The sequence below is a fragment of the Oncorhynchus mykiss genome, chromosome 23, assembly GCF_057628025.1.
Source record: "Oncorhynchus mykiss isolate SJ-2025 chromosome 23, ASM5762802v1, whole genome shotgun sequence".
Taxonomy (NCBI): Eukaryota; Metazoa; Chordata; class Actinopteri; order Salmoniformes; family Salmonidae; genus Oncorhynchus; species Oncorhynchus mykiss.
Window position 1 is genome coordinate 37,581,451 of NC_143044.1, and position 20,594 is coordinate 37,602,044.

Consider the following 20,594-nt stretch of genomic DNA (forward strand, 5'->3'; position numbering starts at 1 on the left):
CCCTCCTGTCTCAGCCTCCAGTATTTATGCTGCAGTAGTTTATGTCTTGGGGGGCTAAGGTCAGTCTGTTATATCTGGAATACTTCTCCTGTCTTATCCGGTGTCCTGTGTGAATTTAAGTATGCTCTCTCTAATTCTCTCTTTCTTTCTTTCTTTCTCTCTCTCGGAAGACCTGAGCCCTAGGACCATGCCTCAGGACTACCCGGCATGATGACTCCTTGCTGTCCCCAGTCCACCTGGCCGTGCTGCTGCTCCAGTTTCAACTGTTCTGCCTGCGGCTATGGAACACTGACCTGTTCAATGGACGTGCTAACTGTCCCAGACCTGCTGTTTTCAACTCTCTAGAGACAGCAGGAGTGGTAGAGATACTCTCAATGATCGGTTATGAAAAGCCAACTGACATTTACTCCTGAGGTGCTGACTTGTTGCACCCTCGACAACTACTGTGATTATTATTATTTGACCATGCTGGTCATTTATGAACATTTGAACATCTTGGCCATGTTCTGTTATAATCTCCACCATGCACAGCCAGATGAAGACTGGCCACCCCTCATAGCCTGGTTCCTCTCTAGGTTTCTTCCTATATTTTGGCCTTTCTAGGGAGTTTTTCCTAGCCACCGTGCTTCTACACCTGCATTGCTTGCTGTTTGGAGTTTTAGTCTGGGTTTCTGTACAGCACTTTGAGATGTCAGCTGATGTAAGAAGGGCTATATAAATATATTTGATTTGATTTGAGTCCAGTCTCTATTGCAGCTGGCCCTGACCGGGAGAACCACGGGGCAGCACACAATTGGCCCAGCGTCGTCTGGGTTCGGGGAGGGTTTGGCTGGCAGGGATGTCCTTGTCCCATCACGCTCTAGCGACTCCTGTGGCGGGCCAGGCACATGTATGCTGACATGGTCGCCAGGTGTACGGTGTTTCCTCCGACACATTGGTGTGGCTGGCTTCTGGGTTAAGCGTGTAGTGTGGCTTGGTTGGGTTGTGTTTCGGAGGACGCATGGCTCTCGACCTTCGCCTCTCCTGAGTCTGTACGGGAGTTACAGCGATGAGACAAGACTGTAACTACCAATTGGATACCACGAAAAAGGGGTAAAAACAATACATTGCTCTAGATGTAAGAGTGTCTGCTAAATGACTAAAATGTAAACATAATATTTTATAATCTATTCAAAGGGGTTATCTGTACCAAAATGATGTAGCTACTGTGCTGCCTGCATCACCAGGCCAATAGTCTGCCACGTGTTGAGCAATATCAACACTTTTTGACAGATCACTTCAAAATCTGTTCAATGATCAAAATGGATTTTATGAAAATTATAAACATTTCTTTTCAATCTCTGTCAACTCTGACTGCGTGCTCGTCAATGCCCCCTCCTAGCGGTCACATTGAATATAACCACACTCAACCAACCCACAGCTCTTTAGGACCAAGCGTCTCATAATCTTGAGCGCAATTTGGAGAAGTACTGTATCTAGCTAGTTAGCTTTGACTGTGCAGAATTTTGGGTGAAAACTCTCACATGTTCTGTCCAGATACTGCAACCCGTTACCGGGAAAGTGAACAAATAAATATGTGTCTGGATGATTAATATTTTGAAGGTCCTTATATAAGTAGATATTCACAATTTAGTCCTATTTATTCTGGTAAAGCAGTCTTTGGAGAAGAACAAGGTGTTGTTTTCGGTGAGTAGCTAACGTTTGCTAGTATGCTATTGCACTGTCAACTACCACAAGACGAATTTACAAAATACGAAGCTGTGTATAAATATCTCTATGTCAGTCATTTGCTACTTATGTTGAATTGACCTAGCTAGTTAGCCCTGGTGTTCAGATGCTGTCCCTGCCACCAGCAAGTTTTCTCTCCATAATAAATATATAACATACGTTCTGTAATAAGTTGATTTGCCAGCTGATATAGCTAGCTACTGTTATGCATTTTCTATATTCACTGGTTAGGTAATGGATGATATAGTGTCACTGCCGGTTGAAGTCGGAGCCTGAGACAAACCAAAGAGTTGACAGTGGATTAGCTAGCTACAAGCTAAAGTTAGTTAACTAACCTAAGTCGATAGCTAGCCACTTGAAGTTATCCTGAAACTTTCATCCCCAAATCGTTTGTAATTGTTTCTTGCTATCCAATACTTGCAATTGAGCATTTCCTAAACATGCATTATACGTAGTTCATCAGCTAGCTAACTAGTTATTTTGGTTCGGTACTGTATTTGCAGCTAACGCGTTACTCTCATCCGAGTTATTTTTAGGCAAGCGCGAGGATAGACATGCAGGTTATTATTAGAAGGCCTCAAAATGGAAGAAGGTGTTGCGGTTTGTCATGTCTGATGTACTCTGTACTTGTTGTCTGTGGCTTTTTAGTTCTGACAACAGCGTACTTTGTCAATCATGAACATATTGTAATTTCATTCAAAAATAATATAACAATAAACTTGATCTATTCTTTAGCCATGGATATGGAACGACAGAAACGAAGGGAGGAAATCCAGAAAGCTATGGGCTTTATTCAGTAAGACATCTTAATGTTTTTCTTTTTCTATATAGTCGGTACACATAAACACGAAGAACGTACGTGAGGTGGCACTGATTAATGTATCTCACATTTTCTCTACAGGTCCTCCTTGCCTTTCCCAGAGCCTGAGAATTATGCGGTACCTATGTGTTGCTTACAATGTTTATTCTCTTGCCTGACCCAAATTGGTCAAACCACCTGCCTGTCATCAATTGTATCCTTCCACAAATCTGCACTTTATCTCAGTTCTGAATGATCTTTTATCATCCTCATGATCTCTCTCCCCCCTGCCACCTCCTATTCTTCAGGCTTTTTTGACCCAGTTGGTGTGTAACTTGCTGGACGAGGGAAACACCGTGTTTCGGGATGGGGAATGGAGGCAGGCAGCGCAGCATTACAGTGAGGGAGTCAACGTGGCCCGCTATGCTCAGGCAGAGGCACTGGTCATTCCGCCTGAGCTTCTGGAGAGCCTCTATGTCAACAGGGCAGCGGCACACTCTCAGTTTGTAAGACATACACACACTTAACAATATTGAAATGATTAACATATTCTCAAAAGTTGTTAAAGCAGTAATTATAAACTGGGTGGTTCAAGCCCTTGAATGCTGATTGGCTGAAAGCTGTGGTATATCAGACCGTATACCACAGGTATGACAAAACATTTATTTTTACTGCTCTAATTACATTGGTAACCAGTTTATAATAGCAATAAGGCACCTCAGGGGGTTGTGGTATATGGCCAAAATACCACGACTAAGGGCTGTGTCCAGGCCCTCCTCGTTGCGTCGTGGATAAGAACAGCCCTTAGCCGTGGTATATTGGCCTTATTGCTTAATTATATCAGGTCAAGCATTTGTCTATACATAATGGATCCCACATTTAAGTCAGTTCTTACACCCAGTCCCCATCTTCTCTCTCCCTTTCCACCTCCCCTCTTTCTGTTTGTCTCTCTTTCTCTGTCTGTCTCTCTTCCCCAGGGGGAGTTTGAGCGGGGTGTACAGGACTGCGATAGCGCGCTGTGCGTGTGTGAGGGCAGTCGCAGGGCTCTCTACAGGAAAGCTCTATGTCTGAGAGAGCTGGGCAGACTCAGGGAGGCCTATGAGTGTGGCACCGGGTGCCTGCTCACTGCCCCACATGTAAGTCAAGGCCACATGGCACCCAAGGGCACTTGAACTGTAGTTAAAATAAAATGATGAATCCTTGTAGGGTTCATATGGGATCACCAATTTATTTCACTACATCATTTTAGTTACTCACATTTCTTTAATGTGTCATGTCAGTTAGTCTTATTGTTTATGGAATGTACTTTCTGTGTCATACAGGACAGGCAGGTGGGTGAACTGGCCCAGGACCTGGCTAATAAACTGGGCCTGAAGGTTCGTAAGGCCTACATCAGCTCTCAGGTGAGTTCAGACACGTCTGACTCTTATCAATAATAGGAATGCGCCCCTCAAAGATCAAAACGATATCTGCCACGGTCAATATAAATGTTACTGTTGTCTTCACAGGTGGAGTCCTCAACGTCAGGGAGGGAGAGCAATAGAGAGAATTCTTCACCCACAGGAGAGGTGAGTGTCTGGTTGTCTTGGATTTTTTTCTTCTTCTCATTGCCATTTTATTATTAAGGGCTAATGGGATGAATGGTTGTTTTAATTGTCCCAGGGTCATTAGGGTTTGGCCGGGGTAGGCCGTCATTGTAAATAAGAATTTGTTCTTAACTGACTTGCCTAGTTAAATAAAGGTTAAAAACATGTTTACCAAGCCTTGTCTCTTTTTATTTAGACATCCGCCAACGGGCTAGAATCTTTGACTGACATTGCATCAGGTATGGCAGCATAACATGAAAACGTAACATCACGTTTAACTTGAATGATTTATTTGTCATTATTGTTCTTCTCTAAAATTCCCTTCTCTCTATGGTCCTATTTCTTAATTTCTAGTTTTTATTCGTCCCTCCTCCGTTCCAGCTGATCTGTCCAGTGCCCAGTGTATCCCTGCCCCGCTGGCCACGCCCATCCCTGTCAGCGATGAGCCCTCGAGCCCAGTGGCCATGCCCTGTGCTGACCTATCAGAGAGCCCCAGTACGGTCCTACCGCCCATGCCCTATTCCGTTCCCGTGTCGGAGCACATGGAGGAGTGCAGCGTGATCGCTGACGATCTGGACAGCCTGCTGGGGGACTGCATCTCCAAGAAAGTTAGCGAGGTGGGTTGCTACTAGGATCACTCCAAGGCAGGATGCTGGTTGTGCTGTGCCCTCCCTCTGTTGACGGGAGAGGATGTACCGACAACACTGTATGAATATTTAAGAAAGTATCTCTGTGACTTGGCTGACCAAGGGTGCACATTTTAGTGGTTTAAAGGAGAAGTCTGCTTTTTTACAACCTAATCTCTAGTTTTGATGTAAATGGCATGTTATAGAAGGGTCCAGATATTTTTACAAATTTTATTTCACTTTTTTGAGAAACTTACCCCAAACCAGAGATTCACTTCCTCGTTGTGTAGTATGTGGGCTCTGAAAAAACATGAACAAAAGCTCTAAAAACACCCAAATATGTGGTTTGTAAAACAGGAAAGCTCTCCATATAGTGATGCAGGTCTTTAGATGTTGTACACATGAAATTGTTCCATTCTGTACGTTATATTCAATTTTGTGCGACCCAAGCTGTTTCCCCTATGCAGCTGTTCCATTCTCTGTGTAGCCTGCTGCTAGAGTGGCTGGAGAGGAGTTGCTACAAAATGTAATATAATGTTTGGAATGATACAATTTCATGTGTACGACATCTAAAGACCTGCATCACTATACTGAGAGCTTTCCTGTTTCTAAAACAACATATTTGGGTGTTTTTTGAGCTTTTGTTCATGTTTTTTCAGATCCCCCATACTGCACCCCGAGAATGAGGAAGTCAATCGCTGGTTTGGGGTAAGTTTTTAAAAAACAAGTGAAATCGCAAAAAAAGTGTCTGGGACTATTCAATAACATCCCATTTACAACCAAAATAGATTTGGTTGTAAAAAAGCAGTCTTCTTCGCTAACTTCCACCACTGCACACAAGTACATTACACGGAGCACAGAGTTACAGTGGGTCAAAAAAGTATTTAGTCAGCCACCAATTGTGCAAGCCTCTCATCTTTTTAAGTGGGAGAACCTGTAATTTTCATCATAGGTAGACTTCAACTATGATAGACAAAATGAGAGAAAAAAAAAATCCAGAAAATCACATTGTAGGATTTTTAATGAATTTATTTGCAAATTATGGTGGAAAATAAGTATTTGGTCAATAACAAAAGTTTCTCAATACTTTGATATATACCCTTTGTTGGCAATGACAGAGGTCAAATGTTTTCTAAGTCTTCACAACGATTTCACACAGTTGCTGGTATTTTGGCCCATTCCTCCATGCAGATCTCCTCTAGAGCAGTGATGTTTTGGGGCTGTTGCTGGGCAACACGGACATTCAACTCCCTCCAAAGATTTTCTATGGGGTTGAGATCTGGAGACTGGCTAGGCCACTCCAGGACCTTGAAATGCTTCTTACGAAGCCACTCCTTCGTTGCCTGGGCGGTGTGTTTGGGATCATTGTCATGCTGAAAGACCCAGCCACGTTTCATCTTCAATGCCCTTGCTGATGGAAGGAGTTTTTCACTCAATCTCACGATACATGGCCCCATTCATTCTTTCCTTTACACGGATCAGTCGTCTTGGTCCCTTTGCAGAAAAACAGCCCCAAAGCATGATGTTTCCACCCCCATGCTTCACAGTAGGTATGGTGTTCTTTGGATGCAACTCGGCATTCTTTGTCCTCCAAACACGACGAGTTGAGTTTTTATCAAAAAGTTATATTTTGGTTTCATCTGACCATATGACATTCTCCCAATCTTCTTCTGGATCATCCAAATGCTCTCTAGCAAACTTCAGACGGGCCTGGACATGTACTGGCTTAAGCAGGGGGACACGTCTGGCACTGCAGGATTTGAGTCCCTGGCGGCGTAGTGTGTTACTGATGGTAGGCTTTGTTACTTTGGTCCCAGCTCTCTGCAGGTCATTCACTAGGTCTGGGATTTTTGCTCACCGTTCTTGAGATCTTGCGTGGAGCCCCAGATCGAGGGAGATTATCATTGGTCTTGTATGTCTTCCATTTCCTAATAATTGCTCCCACAGTTGATTTCTTCAAACCAAGCTGCTTACCTATTCCAGATTCAGTCTTCCCAGCCTGGTGCAGGTCTACAATGTTGTTTCTGGTGTCCTTTGACAGCTCTTTGGTCTTGGCCATAGTGGAGTTTGGAGTGTGACTGTTTGAGGTTGTGGACAGGTGTCTTTTATACTGATAACAAGTTCAAACAGGTGCCATTAATACAGGTAACGAGTGGAGGACAGAGGAGCCTCTTAAAGAAGAAGTTACAGGTCTGTGAGAGCCAGAAATCTTGCTTGTTTGTAGGTGACCAAATACTTATTTTCCACCATAATTTGTAAATAAATTCATAAAAATTCCTACAATGTGATTTTCTGGATTTTTTTTCTTCTAATTTTGTCTGTCATAGTTGAAGTGTACCTATGATGAAAATTACAGGCCTCATCTTTTTAAGTGGGAGAACTTGCACAATTGGGGGCTGACTAAATACTTTTTTGCCCCACTGTGTGTATTTCTGGTCTAGAAGGAGATTTAGAATAAGATGGATAATGTCATGTCTCTGTCTCTCTCCCTCAGTCACAAAGCCCAGTCCAGGGTGCTATCCCCACCAACCTCCCCAACACAGCTATGGGTCTGCACCCTCCATACTCCTCCAGCCTCCCCGCCCCCTCGCCCCAGCTCCCCCCTGCCTTCTTCAGCTCCTCGGTCAGCCAGATGCCCTCATTGGAGCCTTACCCCTCACTGGGCCAGAGGGACCAGACCTCCACACAGGCGCTGGACGCCCTGGGGGCCTTCTCCCTGGGGACAGGGGACATGGAGGGTAAAGGAGGGGTTGGAATTGGAGGCCTGGACTCACTCTCTGAGTACACTTTGCCTGGTGAGTGGATGAGACATATGAACAAGGTGTATGGGTCAGGGTGTGTGTGTGTTTGGGAATGTCAATTCCATCAAAACAGTAAAGCCATTGTAGCAGGCTTTTTGGCCATTATCCAGTCTTTTACAACCATACAGTTTAAATGTGCGTTGGCTGTTTCTTAAACCTTCACTGGGACTGCCCAGCGACCCTGAACAGTCCTCGGGGCGTTAGTTGTTGTTGAAGCTAGTCCGTGTCAGCAGCACTGCTGTAAGGCCATATGGTGTCTGATATCTGTGTCCTTGTGTTGCTGTTCTCCAGGGGGAAGAATCTCTCACAGCTTCATCCCTGGGATCTGCAACCACAGCTCCACTCACACGGTAAGACAGCAGCACAACGCCTGAACACCACGATGGATACTCAACTTCTTTCTCCTCTTTTATCATGACGTGGATGTCTCTCTCTTCTTACTCTGCTTGTGTTCTGCAGGCCCCAGATTACAATTATTCCGTTGTTATTTCTCGCTGTTGAGATACATGCAAGTTAACGGAACTAGGAGTAAGTTGCGTTTTTTGATAAGACACTTAAATCTGTTGATGGATTGGCTTGTCTTCCCCCCTCAGAATGTCCCAGCAGGTACTAACCTCTCCCTGCTCTCCCGGAACCCACTGGCTGCCACCCACGAGTTCAGACAGGCCTGCCATGCCTGTTACAGCCGCATAGGTACACACTGATACATTCACCTTTCTGTTCCCACTCCAGAATATGTTACGTTAATGATTTCTTTCTTTTATACTGAGCAGTATTAAGTCAATATTGTCTGTTACATCAATGCTTACATAATTGACCCTTGTGGGATAAATCAAGTATATTGAATTGAGTGCTGCAGTTGAATGCCCCCCTAATCTTCTCTCTGCAGGTCCACGGGTGATTGACTACCAGTACCAGCCAGAGGCGGCTCACCGCTGTAAGAGGGACGTCCTGCTGTGTCGCTTTAAAAACACAGACGACCCCACATGGAAGAGAGTCAGGCCTCGTCCCGCTAGAAACAACTTCCTCGGGGCCTTTGTCCTCTGCAAAGGTACGTGTGTGTGTGTACGTAGGTGTGTTCACTCACTCAAATAAGCACTGATGGTTGAACGTCATCTCTCACTGCAGAATTCTGGCAGTAGTGTTTTTTAATGCCTGCTGCCCATCAGTGATATTAAAGATGATCCACTCTCTACCTTCCTCCTCTGTCTCCCTGAAGAGGTCCAGGAGCGCCAGGAGTGCCAGTATGGGGAGAACTGCACGTTTGCATACTGCCAGGAGGAAATAGACGTGTGGACCCAGGAGAGGAAGGGGGCTCTGAGCAGGGAGCTGCTGTTTGACCCGCTGGGAAGCACCGAGAGACGGGCACTCAGCGTCACACGCCTGCTGCAGCTACACATGGGCATGTTCATGTTCCTCTGTGAGGTAGGGTGTAATACACACAGACCTCCACATGGAGAACTTTGAAGAATTCAGTATGTACAGAACATTCACACTCTTTCCTCTTCTGCAGGAATGTTTTGACAGTAAGCCTCGCATTATCAGCAAACGCAGCAAAGAGAACTTGGCTGTCTGCTCAAACCTCACCGCCCGACATCCCTTCGATGATAACAAGTGTGTCTTCTAGAACTTTCTGTCCTTGAGTGTATCAGATCCAGCAGTTTGCCTTAGCATAATCCAATTTCCCTCAGACAATATTACAGTCAGCTACTTCCACCCTGGCCCCTTCTATGTTCTTCTTGCCCTCTCCTTCTCTCTTTTTATCCATCTAATTTCTCTCTTCCACGTCTCCTCAGGTGCCTAGTGCATGTGGTGCGTTCGGCCAACGTGCGCTACAGTAAGGTGCGCCCGCTGCACCCCCTCTGCCAGTTTGACGTGTGTCGCCACGAGGTGCGTTACGGCTGCCAGCGCGAGGACAGCTGCTCCTTCGCCCACTCCGTCATAGAACTCAAGTGCTGGGTACTGCAGCAGGACACAGGTACACGAAGTACACATGTTTATATATAGACACACACACACACACTACAAAGGATTGCTGCAAAATAACCAAAGTTCATTCTATCATCTGTTACTTTGTCTCTCAGGTATCACCCACGAGGAGATGGTACAGGAGTCCAAGAGGCACTGGTACAGGCTAGAGCAAAATGCTCAGAGACAGAAGGTGAGCGTGAGATGGGCACCATGCCCTAATAAATACATAATTTTAGTTATTTTAAGGGCCTGATTTACAAAATGTCCCTCTCTCTTTCAGCCTATGCATGTCCCACACCAGAGCTGTGGTGGGGTGGGGGGAATAGGAGGGGGAGACAATCTCGGGGGTGGAGGGGTTGGCTCCGGAGGTGGAGGAGTTGGAGGAGGAGGGAGAGGCAGAGGGCTGAACCTGAAGATGAAGTTTGTCTGTGGCCAGTGTTGGCGGGACGGACAGGTCAATGAACCAGACAAGGCCCTCAAGTACTGCACTGCTAAAGCAAGGCACAGGTGAGAGACTAGGGCGGCCTGGGGCCATATCAAACTGACATCTGCACTTCTCTTGTCAATATAAGGCTGCAGGGGCTACCATCTGATTTATGACCAGGCCTGAACTGATATTTATTGGATCAAAGGAATGTTAATGAAATAGGCCCATTAAAGGATTAACTCTATAGAAATACAAAATACCTCGCTCTGAATGGTCGATTTCACTAATTTGATGGGGGGAAAAAATAACTCTAATATTCTTTTGCCCATATCTCCTCCCTCTCTTCCTCTTTCCCCCTCTCTCCAGCTGGACTAAGGAGCGTCGGGTATTGCTTGTGAAATCCTTTGAGAAGAAGAAGTGGGTCGTTGTGCGGCCGCTTCCCTTCTCCCGTACATACCCACAGCAGTACGACGTAAGTGTCTCCCCCTCCTTCACTCCCTCTTTTCTTCCCCCTCTCTCATACACAGCCACATAAGTATGACCTGAGTCACCCCTCCTTTTCTCCATCCCTCCCTTCTCTCTGGGTCTGTTTTTAATCTCTCCAGTCAGTCAGATCCAGGAGACCTCTCACATGCTGAGTACAGCTGACTTTCTACAGCCCACCTTATCCAATCTCCCATTTACCTCCTAGTGTTTCAGCAACCCTCTCATCCCCTATAACATTGCCTGCATATAGTGTTTACCTAATAAGCATTTTTACCTTTTTTCCACAATAGGTTAGCTATTTCTTGCTAATACTTGTGAAGGAAAAGGGTTTCGGTTTCAAATAAAAACACAATAAAATCACAGGAAAGCAGGGGTTGGAACCGGTTCAGGGAACAAAACTGAAAACCAGGTTTCTTTTTTTTTTAAGGAACAGAATCAGATCCGGGAATGAAAGTGATCTGTAGTGTTCCAGAACAGAACCGTTATTTTTCTAATCTTGAATACCACTTATGTTATTTTTTGTTTGTTCTAAAAATGGCTAGTATATACAGTGCATTCGGGAAGTATTCAGACCCCTTTTCCTCATTTTATGTTACAGCCGTATTCTAAAATACCCCACAATGACAAAACAAAAACAGTTTTTCCAAAATTTGTTCAAATGTATTAGTTTAAAAAGTCACATTTACTCAGTACTTTGTTGAAGCACCTTTGGCAGCGATTACAGCCTTGAGTCTTCTTGGGTATGACACTACAAGCTTGGCATACCTGTATTTGGGGAGTTTCTCCCATTCTTCTCTGCAGATCTGCTCAAGATCTGTCAGGTTGGATCGGGAGCGTCACTGCACAGCTATTTTCAGGTCTCTCCAGAGATGTTCAATCGGGTTCAAGTCCGTGCTCTGGCTGGGACACTCAAGGACATTGAGAGAGACTTGTCCCGAAGCATCTCTTGTGCTGTTTTGTCTGTGTGCTTAAGGTTGTTCTCCTGTTGGAAGGTGAACGTTCACCTCAGTCTGGGAACCTGCTCCAGAGCGCTCGGGACTTCATCAAGGATCTCTCTGTACTTTGCTCCGTTCATCTTTCCCTCGACCCTGACTAGTCTCCCAGTCCCTGCTGCTGTAAAACATCCCCACAGCATGATGCTGCCACCACCATGCTTCACCGTAGGGATGGTGCCAGGTTTCCTCTAGACATGACGCTTGGCATTCAGGCTAAAGAGTTCAATCTTGGTTTCATCAGACTAGACAATAATGTATCTAATGGTCTTTAGGTGCCTTTTGGCAAATTCCAAGCGGGCTTTCATGTGCCTTTTACTGAGGAGTGGCTTCCATCTGGGCACTCTACCTGACCAAGGCCCTTCTCCCCCGATTGCTCAGTTTGGCCGGGCAGCCAGCTCTAGGAAGAGTCTTGGTGGTTCCAAACCTCTTCCATTTAAGAATGATGGAGGCCACTGTGTTCTTGGGGACCTTCAGTGCTGCAGAAATGTTTTGGTACCCTTCCCCAGATCTGTGACTCGACACAATCCTGTCTCGGAGCTATACGGACAATCTGTTCAACATCATGGCTTGGTTTTTGCTCTGACATGCACTGTCAACTGTGGGACCTTCTATAGACAGGTGTGCGCCTTTCCAAATCATGTCCAATCAATTGAATTTACCACCAGTGGACTCCAATCAAGTTGTAGAAACATCTCCAAGGATGATCAATGGAAGCAGAACTCAATTTCTGAATACTTATGTAAATAAGCTATTTCTGTTTTTCATTTTTAATACATTTGCAGTAGTAGTAAAGCATTGTGTGTAGTTAAAATAAAATGTGGAAAAGTCAAGAGGTCTGAATACTTTCCAAATGCACTGTAATTCTGTAATTTAGTTATGATGCTAGTAATAGCCTAAACACATTCAAATCCACGTCATGATATTCAGTGCCCTCTTGTTCTCTCCCCGCCTGTGAAATTTGTTGCATCTCGCGCCTGCACTTATCTGACCAATCAAACAGCGCAGGTAGAACAGCTTGCTAATTGGTGGAGTAAATTAATGAGCTAAATGTAAAAACTGTTGATTTCACATGTTAAAACATTTTACGAAAAGGAACTATATGAACCGTTATTTAAGGCAGCGGCAGCAGTAGTGCAGTAGTAGTGCGGCGGCAGCAGTAGTGCAGTAGTAGTGCGGCGGCAGTAGTAGTGCAGTAGTAGTGCGGCGGCAGTAGTAGTGCAGTAGTAGTGCAGCGGCAGTAGTAGTGCAGTAGTAGTGCAGCGGCAGTAGTAGTGCAGTAGTAGTGCAGCGGCAGTAGTAGTGCAGTAGTAGTGCAGCGGCAGTAGTAGTGCAGCGGCAGTAGTAGTGCAGTAGTGCAGCGGCAGTAGTAGTGCAGTAGTAGTGCAGCTGCAGTAGTAGTGCAGCGGCAGTAGTAGTGCAGTAGTAGTGCAGTAGTAGTGCAGCGGCAGTAGTAGTGCAGCGGCAGTAGTAGTGCGGTGGTAGTAGTTTTATTTAATTTTTTTATTTCACCTTTATTTAACCAGGTAGGCAAGTTGAGAACAAGTTCTCATTTACAATTGCGACCTGGCCAAGATAAAGCAAAGCAGTTCGACAGATACAACGACACAGAGTTACACATGGAGTAAAACAAGTGTGGCGGCAGTAGTGCGGCGGCAGTAGTGCAGTGGTAGTAGTGCGGCGGCGGCAGTAGTGCAGTAGTAGTGCGGCAGTAGTGCAGTAGTAGTGCGGCGGCGGCAGTAGTGCAGTAGTAGTGCGGCGGCGGCAGTAGTGCAGTGGCAGTGCGGCAGTAGTAGTGCGGCAGTAGTGCAGTAGTAGTGCAGTAGTAGTGCGGCGGCGGCAGTAGTGCAGTAGTAGTGCGGCGGCGGCAGTAGTGCGGCGGCGGCAGTAGTGCAGTAGTAGTGCGGCAGTAGTGCAGTAGTAGTGCGGCGGCGGCAGTAGTGCAGTAGTAGTGCGGCGGCGGCAGTAGTAGTGCGGCGGCGGCAGTAGTGCAGTAGTAGTGCGGCAGTAGTGCAGTAGTAGTGCGGCGGCGGCGGCAGTAGTAGTGCGGCGGCGGCGGCAGTAGTAGTGCGGCGGCGGCAGTAGTAGTGCGGCGGCGGCAGTAGTGCAGTAGTAGTGCGGCGGCGGCAGTAGTGCAGTAGTAGTGCGGCGGCGGCAGTAGTGCAGTAGTAGTGCGGCGGCGGCAGTAGTAGTGCGGCGGCGGCAGTAGTGCAGTAGTAGTGCGGCAGTAGTGCAGTAGTAGTGCGGCGGCGGCGGCAGTAGTAGTGCGGCGGCGGCGGCAGTAGTAGTGCGGCGGCGGCAGTAGTAGTGCGGCGGCGGCAGTAGTGCAGTAGTAGTGCGGCGGCGGCAGTAGTGCAGTAGTAGTGCGGCGGCGGCAGTAGTGCAGTAGTAGTGCGGCGGCGGCAGTAGTAGTGCGGCGGCGGCAGTAGTGCAGTAGTAGTGCGGCAGTAGTGCAGTAGTAGTGCGGCAGTAGTGCAGTAGTAGTGCGGCAGTAGTGCGGCAGTAGTGCGGCAGTAGTGCAGTAGTAGTGCGGCAGTAGTGCAGTAGTAGTGCGGCAGTAGTGCAGTAGTAGTGCGGCGGCGGCAGTAGTGCAGTAGTAGTGCGGCAGTAGTAGTGCAGTAGTAGTGCGGCGGCGGCAGTAGTGCAGTAGTAGTGCGGCGGCGGCAGTAGTAGTGCGGCGGCGGCAGTAGTAGTGCGGCGGCGGCGGCAGTAGTAGTGCGGCGGCAGTAGTAGTGCGGCGGCGGCGGCAGTAGTAGTGCGGCGGCGGCGGCAGTAGTAGTGCGGCGGCGGCGGCAGTAGTAGTGCGGCGGCGGCAGTAGTGCAGTAGTAGTGCAGTAGTAGTGCAGTAGTAGTGCGGCGGCGGCAGTAGTAGTGCGGCAGTAGTGCGGCGGCGGCAGTAGTAGTGCGGCGGCGGCAGTAGTGCAGTAGTAGTGCGGCAGTAGTGCAGTAGTAGTGCGGCGGCGGCAGTAGTGCAGTAGTAGTGCGGCGGCGGCAGTAGTAGTGCGGCGGCGGCAGTAGTGCAGTAGTAGTGCGGCGGCGGCGGCAGTAGTAGTGCGGCGGCGGCAGTAGTGCAGTAGTAGTGCGGCGGCGGCGGCAGTAGTAGTGCGGCGGCGGCGGCAGTGCAGTAGTAGTGCGGCGGCGGCGGCAGTAGTAGTGCGGCGGCGGCGGCAGTAGTAGTGCGGCGGCGGCAGTAGTAGTGCGGCGGCGGCAGTAGTAGTGCGGCGGCGGTAGTAGTGCGGCGGCGGTAATAGTGCGGCGGCGGTAGTAGTGCGGCGGCGGTAGTGGTGCGGCGGCGGCAGCGGTAGTAGTGCGGCGGCGGCGGTAGTAGTGCGGCGGCGGCGGTAGTAGTGCGGCGGCGGCGGTAGTAGTGCGGCGGCGGCGGCGGCGGTAGTAGTGCGGCGGCGGCGGCGGCGGTAGTAGTGCGGCGGCGGCGGCGGCGGTAGTAGTGCGGCGGCGGCGGCGGCGGTAGTAGTGCGGCGGCGGTAGTGCGGCGGCGGCAGTAGTGCAGTAGTAGTGCGTCGGCGGCAGTAGTGCAGTAGTAGTGCGGCGGCGGCAGTAGTGCGGCGGCAGTAGTGCAGTGCGGCGGTAGTGCAGTAGTAGTGCGGCGGCGGCAGTAGTGCAGTAGTAGTGCGGCGGCAGTAGTAGTGCGGCGGCAGTAGTGCAGTGCGGCGGCAGTGCGGCTGTAGTGCGGCTGTAGTGCAGCGGCAGGAGTAGTGCAACGGCAGGAGTAGTGCAACGGCAGGAGTAGTGCAACGGCAGGAGTAGTGCAACGGCAGGAGTAGTGCAACGGCAGGAGTAGTGCGGCGGCAGGAGTAGTGCAACGGCAGGAGTAGTGCGGCGGCAGGAGTAGTGCGGCGGCAGGAGTAGTGCAGTAGTAGTGCGGCGGCAGTAGTGCAGTAGTAGTGCGGCGGCAGTAGTAGTGCGGCGGCAGTAGTGCAGTGCGGCGGCAGTGCGGCTGTAGTGCGGCTGTAGTGCAACGGCAGGAGTAGTGCAGCGGCAGGAGTAGTGCAACGGCAGGAGTAGTGCAACGGCAGGAGTAGTGCAACGGCAGGAGTAGTGCGGCGGCAGGAGTAGTGCAACGGCAGGAGTAGTGCGGCGGCAGGAGTAGTGCGGCGGCAGGAGTAGTGCGGCGGCAGGAGTAGTGCAGTAGTAGTGCGGCAGTGCGGCTGTAGTGCAGCGGCAGTAGTATTGCAGTAGTAGTGCGGCGGCAGGAGTAGTGCAGTAGTAGTGCGGCAGTGCGGCTGTAGTGCAGCGGCAGTAGTAGTGCAGCAGTAGTGCAGCGGCAGTAGTATGGTAGTAATAAAGCAGTGTCTCCCTAGATGTGTGTCCATGTGATGAAGCAGAAGAAGTGCCACTACATCGGAAATTGTTCCTTCGCCCACAGTCTGGAGGAGAGGGACGTCTGGACGTACATGAAGGACAACAGCTGTAAGATTTTCTGTTGCTTTTCCTCTCATTATGTTCCTCTCTTTTTGTGTGCCAAGCAAATAATGTATTTACAGTGTATCTGTTGGAAATGCTAACCCCCGTCCTGTCCACAGTGAGGGACATGCAGCAGATGTATGACATGTGGCTCACGATGACCAATCAGAACAGACGCACTGACAGAAGCCTCATGACCCCTCCTCCGGAGGAGAAACAGGTTTCGATGACAACCGACTACACCGAGTCATTGGTGAGGGGCTTTCAAGTCATGAGTTTCATTAAAGACGAGCGGCTTTTTGTGTTGTTTGAAATGGAAAGACCATTTGATTTGTCTCTGTGTCAGTCAGGGCAGCGGTTGTCAGAAGGAGGAGATATGTGAGTGTTGTCGTGCTGAGGAGGAGCTGGCCCTGGAGACGTGGATAGGAGACCCCGCTCCCACTACACCAGAGACCAGCTACAGTACCTACCGCCTGTGACATCAGTCTGAATGCAAACACACATACACATCTTACAGTACAACAAATTGCTGTTGCAACAGGCACCAACTCGTGTGACGCACACACACAGAAAGTTGTGTATAAGAACATTCACGCCCATAATCTGAAGGGTTTGGCAGTTAACTTCAATCTGAACCTCAGTGTATCTCTAACACGCTGCAGATGTCAATGTACTTTATATGTGTCCATTATATTACCATTGAAGGCAAATATCGAATTGTCAGCAAAAAGAAAAGGCCCCAAAGTCGCCCCTTCTAACGAATACGGAGTGGCTGTGTGGCCGATACTTCTTCCTGGTGACTAAACAACCGAACAAATTAGCCTGCATAATATATATTTAAAAAAACGTATTTTGAAGTTTGTTCAAATCGCCCTAGTTTTTTTACATTTCAGCTGTTCAGAAATATGAGGCAAATGCGCAGAACGTGATTCGGTTGTTTAGCTCTGGGAATGAGGCGGCCAGGGGGGCAGTACATGGGCATAATGGGGTGGTTGGATTCGGTCGTGCAGCATCAACCTTAAAAATAAGCCCCTTATCTATGTAGCTAGGGGCAAATGTCTACAACCAAATCCTACCCTCCTTCCCTTGTGGGAATGTAGAAAGAGGGAGAGAGAAATCGGACAGAAATGGTTTGTACGCCATTTTGTTTGTCCATGGGAGTTGGTGCTTCACTCTATTCGTCTGCCATATTGGTAGAGTATGAATGTAAAGCCAGTCGTTATGAGGAAGTCATAAAAATAATTATGGTTGTGGAATGTATTCGGAATACCCAAGACAAATCTTATATAACATTTAAAATGACCCCCTATTCCCCCTTTTATTAATAGAAATGGCACAGTAGTCTTGGTTATATACTGTAAGCAAGCTAGGCAGCCCTACCTGTGGCCAGCAACGACACGTATACACATTCACATACACACTGAGTTGGGTCAGAATGGAGCAGTTTCATAATATTGCATTGCAGGGCTATAGGGAGTGACTGCAGACTCTTCACTCAGACCCAGTCAAACAACATACTGTACCGTATGCTTAAAACCTGGAGTTTTCACGGACTACATGACTATAACAAGGCTCCAGATGTTATCCGGGTCAGGTGACGTGACTTCATCTGGCATGTCTACCACCAGTTTAACCAGGATCAAGTGAGGTTACCTTTGCCCTGTTAGCCCTCCAATGTAAACCTATGCTGATTTAGCCAGGGAGAAAAGATAAGCTCCAAATCCCAAAGACTGAGTACAGGGACAATACATGGGGTTAAGATGCATATGACAGAACATTAGGGATTCCAATAAGGGATTCCACAAGAAAGGGGAGGGATTGTAGGGTAGTACAGCAGGATGGAGCTTGAATGGATCCTGGAGTATGGTGGCTTGGTCACATGGGTGGTCAGGTTAGGGGATGGGCACTGGACAGGTAGCTGGATCCTGGGGTGGGTGGGCACTGGACAGGTAGCTTGATCCTAGGGTGGGTTGGTGGCTGACAGGCTCGGGTATTGTGAGAGAGGGAGGGCATTATGGAAGCAATGATGAATACATAAAAAGTCAATTAAAAGGAAAATGACTACCCATAATGTAGGCTAAAGAAGACTGACTATCTATAATGTAGGCTGACTACCCATAATGCAGGGACAGGTTTTTCCCATATGGCCAGCATCTCGTTCCCTTATACCCGCACCAGACATTATGTAATGGAGGTATGTCTCTATTCATATACATTATATATACATATTTACAGATATTGGTATACTACTAAAGATAATTGATAACTTAGCAGTTAAGCTTAATTAAATATAACCTAAAACTTGTATTGATTACATAGAACCTCTTGTTATTGAGCTATGCTATATGACATGTATCGCTGAACTAGATGACTAGTGATTTTATTGCTTCTGTGAGGGTCATTCCAGAGATGTCTGTAGGAGCAAGGTTGACTGATTCTCATAACAGGATATGAATTGAATGGTTTTAGCTAAGCCAAAAGAAAGGGGATTGGTTGGGTTAAATGACAACATGAGGGACATGATCATCTCAGAACCCAGACAACGTATGGTGTGTACTTGCCATCTGATGAGAGATTTGATCTATGTGGAAGTAATGGGTCTGGTAGGGAAAGTGTTACCTAATTGGAAACAGTTTTTGATCTAATCAGTTTTTCCCGTTGATCAATAAACAATAGAATGCCAAGGTACTCCCTTCTATAAACATCAGTGATTTAACAGATTCACCTAGATAGTAGAGTAGGTCAATAAACTGTCCAATCAGTTTTAGAGGAGTAACAAGAGGTGGGAGAGGCTTCTTCTGGAATGACCCAGGTATTTGCTTAACTGAGGGAACGTATTACTACTGCTACTACTACTATTATGATGATGATGAATTATGATGACGATAATGATTGCCATTATGACTATTTCTATTCTCCTATATGCTATTGATATACGTATATATGTTAATTGCTATGTATAACTCTCTTTATAAATGTATCCATGTATGATTATAATACTTTACTGTAAACAGACGTATGTGTATGTTAAACAGGACTGTCCAGCAGGCAGGCCAGACAGGGAAGAGTTCATAGTTTACCTTGTTCAAACTGGTACGAAGAACAACTCGGTTTAGTTTTAACATACTTGCTGACTGTGACCTCACTCCCCGCAAGTTGGTTACGTAACATAGCATCAGTGTTCACAGGGCACCCTAGATAACAGCAGACAGGTTACTGGACCAGGTTGTTGCTGAAGATCTGATTTGATATAGTCTTGGTTGCTTGAGGTTAGTGGATTATAGGGGAGTTGAGATTGTATGGAAGATAAGGTTGGTCAGTCAGTCCAATGGAATGTGCTAGTGACACTTCGAATTTCCAAAAGCCATGTAAATCGCTAATGATTGCTACCTGACTGCTACCGAGTGAGATTATATAATCAATAATACTCTAGTATCATTTATTTAGTCATTAACCCTGCTGGAACAACTCCAAGCATACATTGACGTCTGTATACATCAGTATAGCACCTTATTCAATATATACCTATATAAAAGTATACATACCCCTATCATATAATCCTACTTTCTATGATACATATAACTATAATTATACTTAGACACCTGTATAATTAATTTAGATAAGCGGTTCTGGTTTTCTCTGGTTGTTTGAAAAGGTCATAGTCTGATTTCATTGGTTATGTGCACCGTGCACACCGTACTACATAAATCCTTGTATCTGCTCTGTTACTAGGTTTTTAGGGGCCTCCTTTGTCATCATCACAGTGTGCTGTTACCAAACAAAGGGGTCAGAGACAGGCTGGCATTTTAGAAGTGTTCAATCAACAGCCTTTGTTTTAACTGACTCATGGTTGTAAACAAACAGTTATATCAGAAGGGTCAATAATAATCTCAGGCTTTGTGCTTAGAGGGGACTGGAGGAACCGAAAAGTGGTCAGACCAGACTGTATCCAAACCCACCAGAGAGAACTGCATTCGATCATGAGACTGACTGATTCGTCTTGGTTTAAGAAGAGGCTTTGACCCCAAAAAGCTTACAGTCAGAGGTTTATTTCTCCTGTTGTCTTTCCAAGTAGAAGGCTGAAGACACTCTTGTAAACCTTGGTTCACTCCATGTTCATTATTGCGCCACACAGGCATTCCCTGTATTAAAAAAAAGAGATACACTTATGTGAATTGACACTCACCCAGCCACACCCACCCATAGCCACAATGAGCTGATATTAATTTACATTAGCATTCGGAGTTATTGGATTATTTTCAACTATCTGGAATAGGAACCAGAGTTTTAAGTGAAAAAAACAAGGCCTCTATTTGTGTTAACTCTGTTTTGTCTTTATTTTCTCTATTTTTCCCTCCCTGGTTGGAAGTGAATTACAATGATAAATGGACCAAATCTCTTGAAGGTGTTTAACAATAAACAGGGTGTTTTAGAGAGATGGTGTGACTTTGTTTTTATTATTCTCCCCAAATGTTCAGTTTAGTGAAAGTATGAATGGATTATTGATAAATGTTTATCTGAAATCTGTCATCTGTTGTATTTGTTTCTATACTCGCAAAGTTTGAGAGGGACCGGAGACATTTATTGGACTCAATAGGCTGCCAGTAGTTCTGAGATTCTAGTTACTGGTGAGTTAATGTCTCCAAAAAAACAAAAACAAAACCTGATCTACTGAATCCACAATGATCCTAGGATTCTGATCCAGACTCAGATCCCAGCCTAGAAGAATGAACTTGCAAGGTCTTCCATTGTTATA

General features: G+C 46.8%; 1 protein-coding gene across 2 annotated transcripts; it reads left to right on the top strand.

Annotated features, from left to right (window-relative positions):
• The first annotated feature begins 1,403 nt into the window (after positions 1 to 1,403).
• On the top strand, positions 1,404 to 20,274 carry zc3h7bb (zinc finger CCCH-type containing 7Bb). 2 transcript variants are annotated; one of them, XM_021581208.3, is made up of 22 exons: positions 1,404 to 1,686; positions 2,464 to 2,524; positions 2,630 to 2,666; positions 2,836 to 3,033; positions 3,505 to 3,663; positions 3,850 to 3,930; positions 4,036 to 4,095; positions 4,310 to 4,352; positions 4,495 to 4,730; positions 7,234 to 7,534; positions 7,832 to 7,890; positions 8,134 to 8,233; positions 8,430 to 8,591; positions 8,760 to 8,965; positions 9,054 to 9,154; positions 9,337 to 9,518; positions 9,625 to 9,701; positions 9,792 to 10,018; positions 10,305 to 10,410; positions 15,736 to 15,844; positions 15,958 to 16,091; positions 16,185 to 20,274. In XM_021581208.3, exons 2-22 carry the CDS (start codon positions 2,466 to 2,468, stop codon positions 16,218 to 16,220), a joined length of 2,673 nt encoding a protein of 890 aa, XP_021436883.2. In that variant the 5' UTR covers positions 1,404 to 1,686; positions 2,464 to 2,465; the 3' UTR covers positions 16,221 to 20,274. The 2 variants fall into 2 exon arrangements, with proteins under 2 accessions (XP_021436883.2, XP_021436882.2); XM_021581207.3 differs by having other exon boundaries at positions 1,437 to 1,686; positions 4,468 to 4,730.
• The last annotated feature ends 320 nt before the right edge of the window (positions 20,275 to 20,594 follow it).

Coding starts and splice junctions, on each gene's coding strand:
- zc3h7bb (XM_021581207.3), top strand. CDS start 2,466: ATGGATATGGAACGACAGAAACGAAGGGAGGAAATCCAGAAAGCTATG. Junction 3,664..3,849: donor GCCTGCTCACTGCCCCACAT/GTAAGTCAAGGC, acceptor TGTGTCATACAG/GACAGGCAGGTGGGTGAACT. Junction 16,092..16,184: donor CCGACTACACCGAGTCATTG/GTGAGGGGCTTT, acceptor TCTCTGTGTCAG/TCAGGGCAGCGGTTGTCAGA.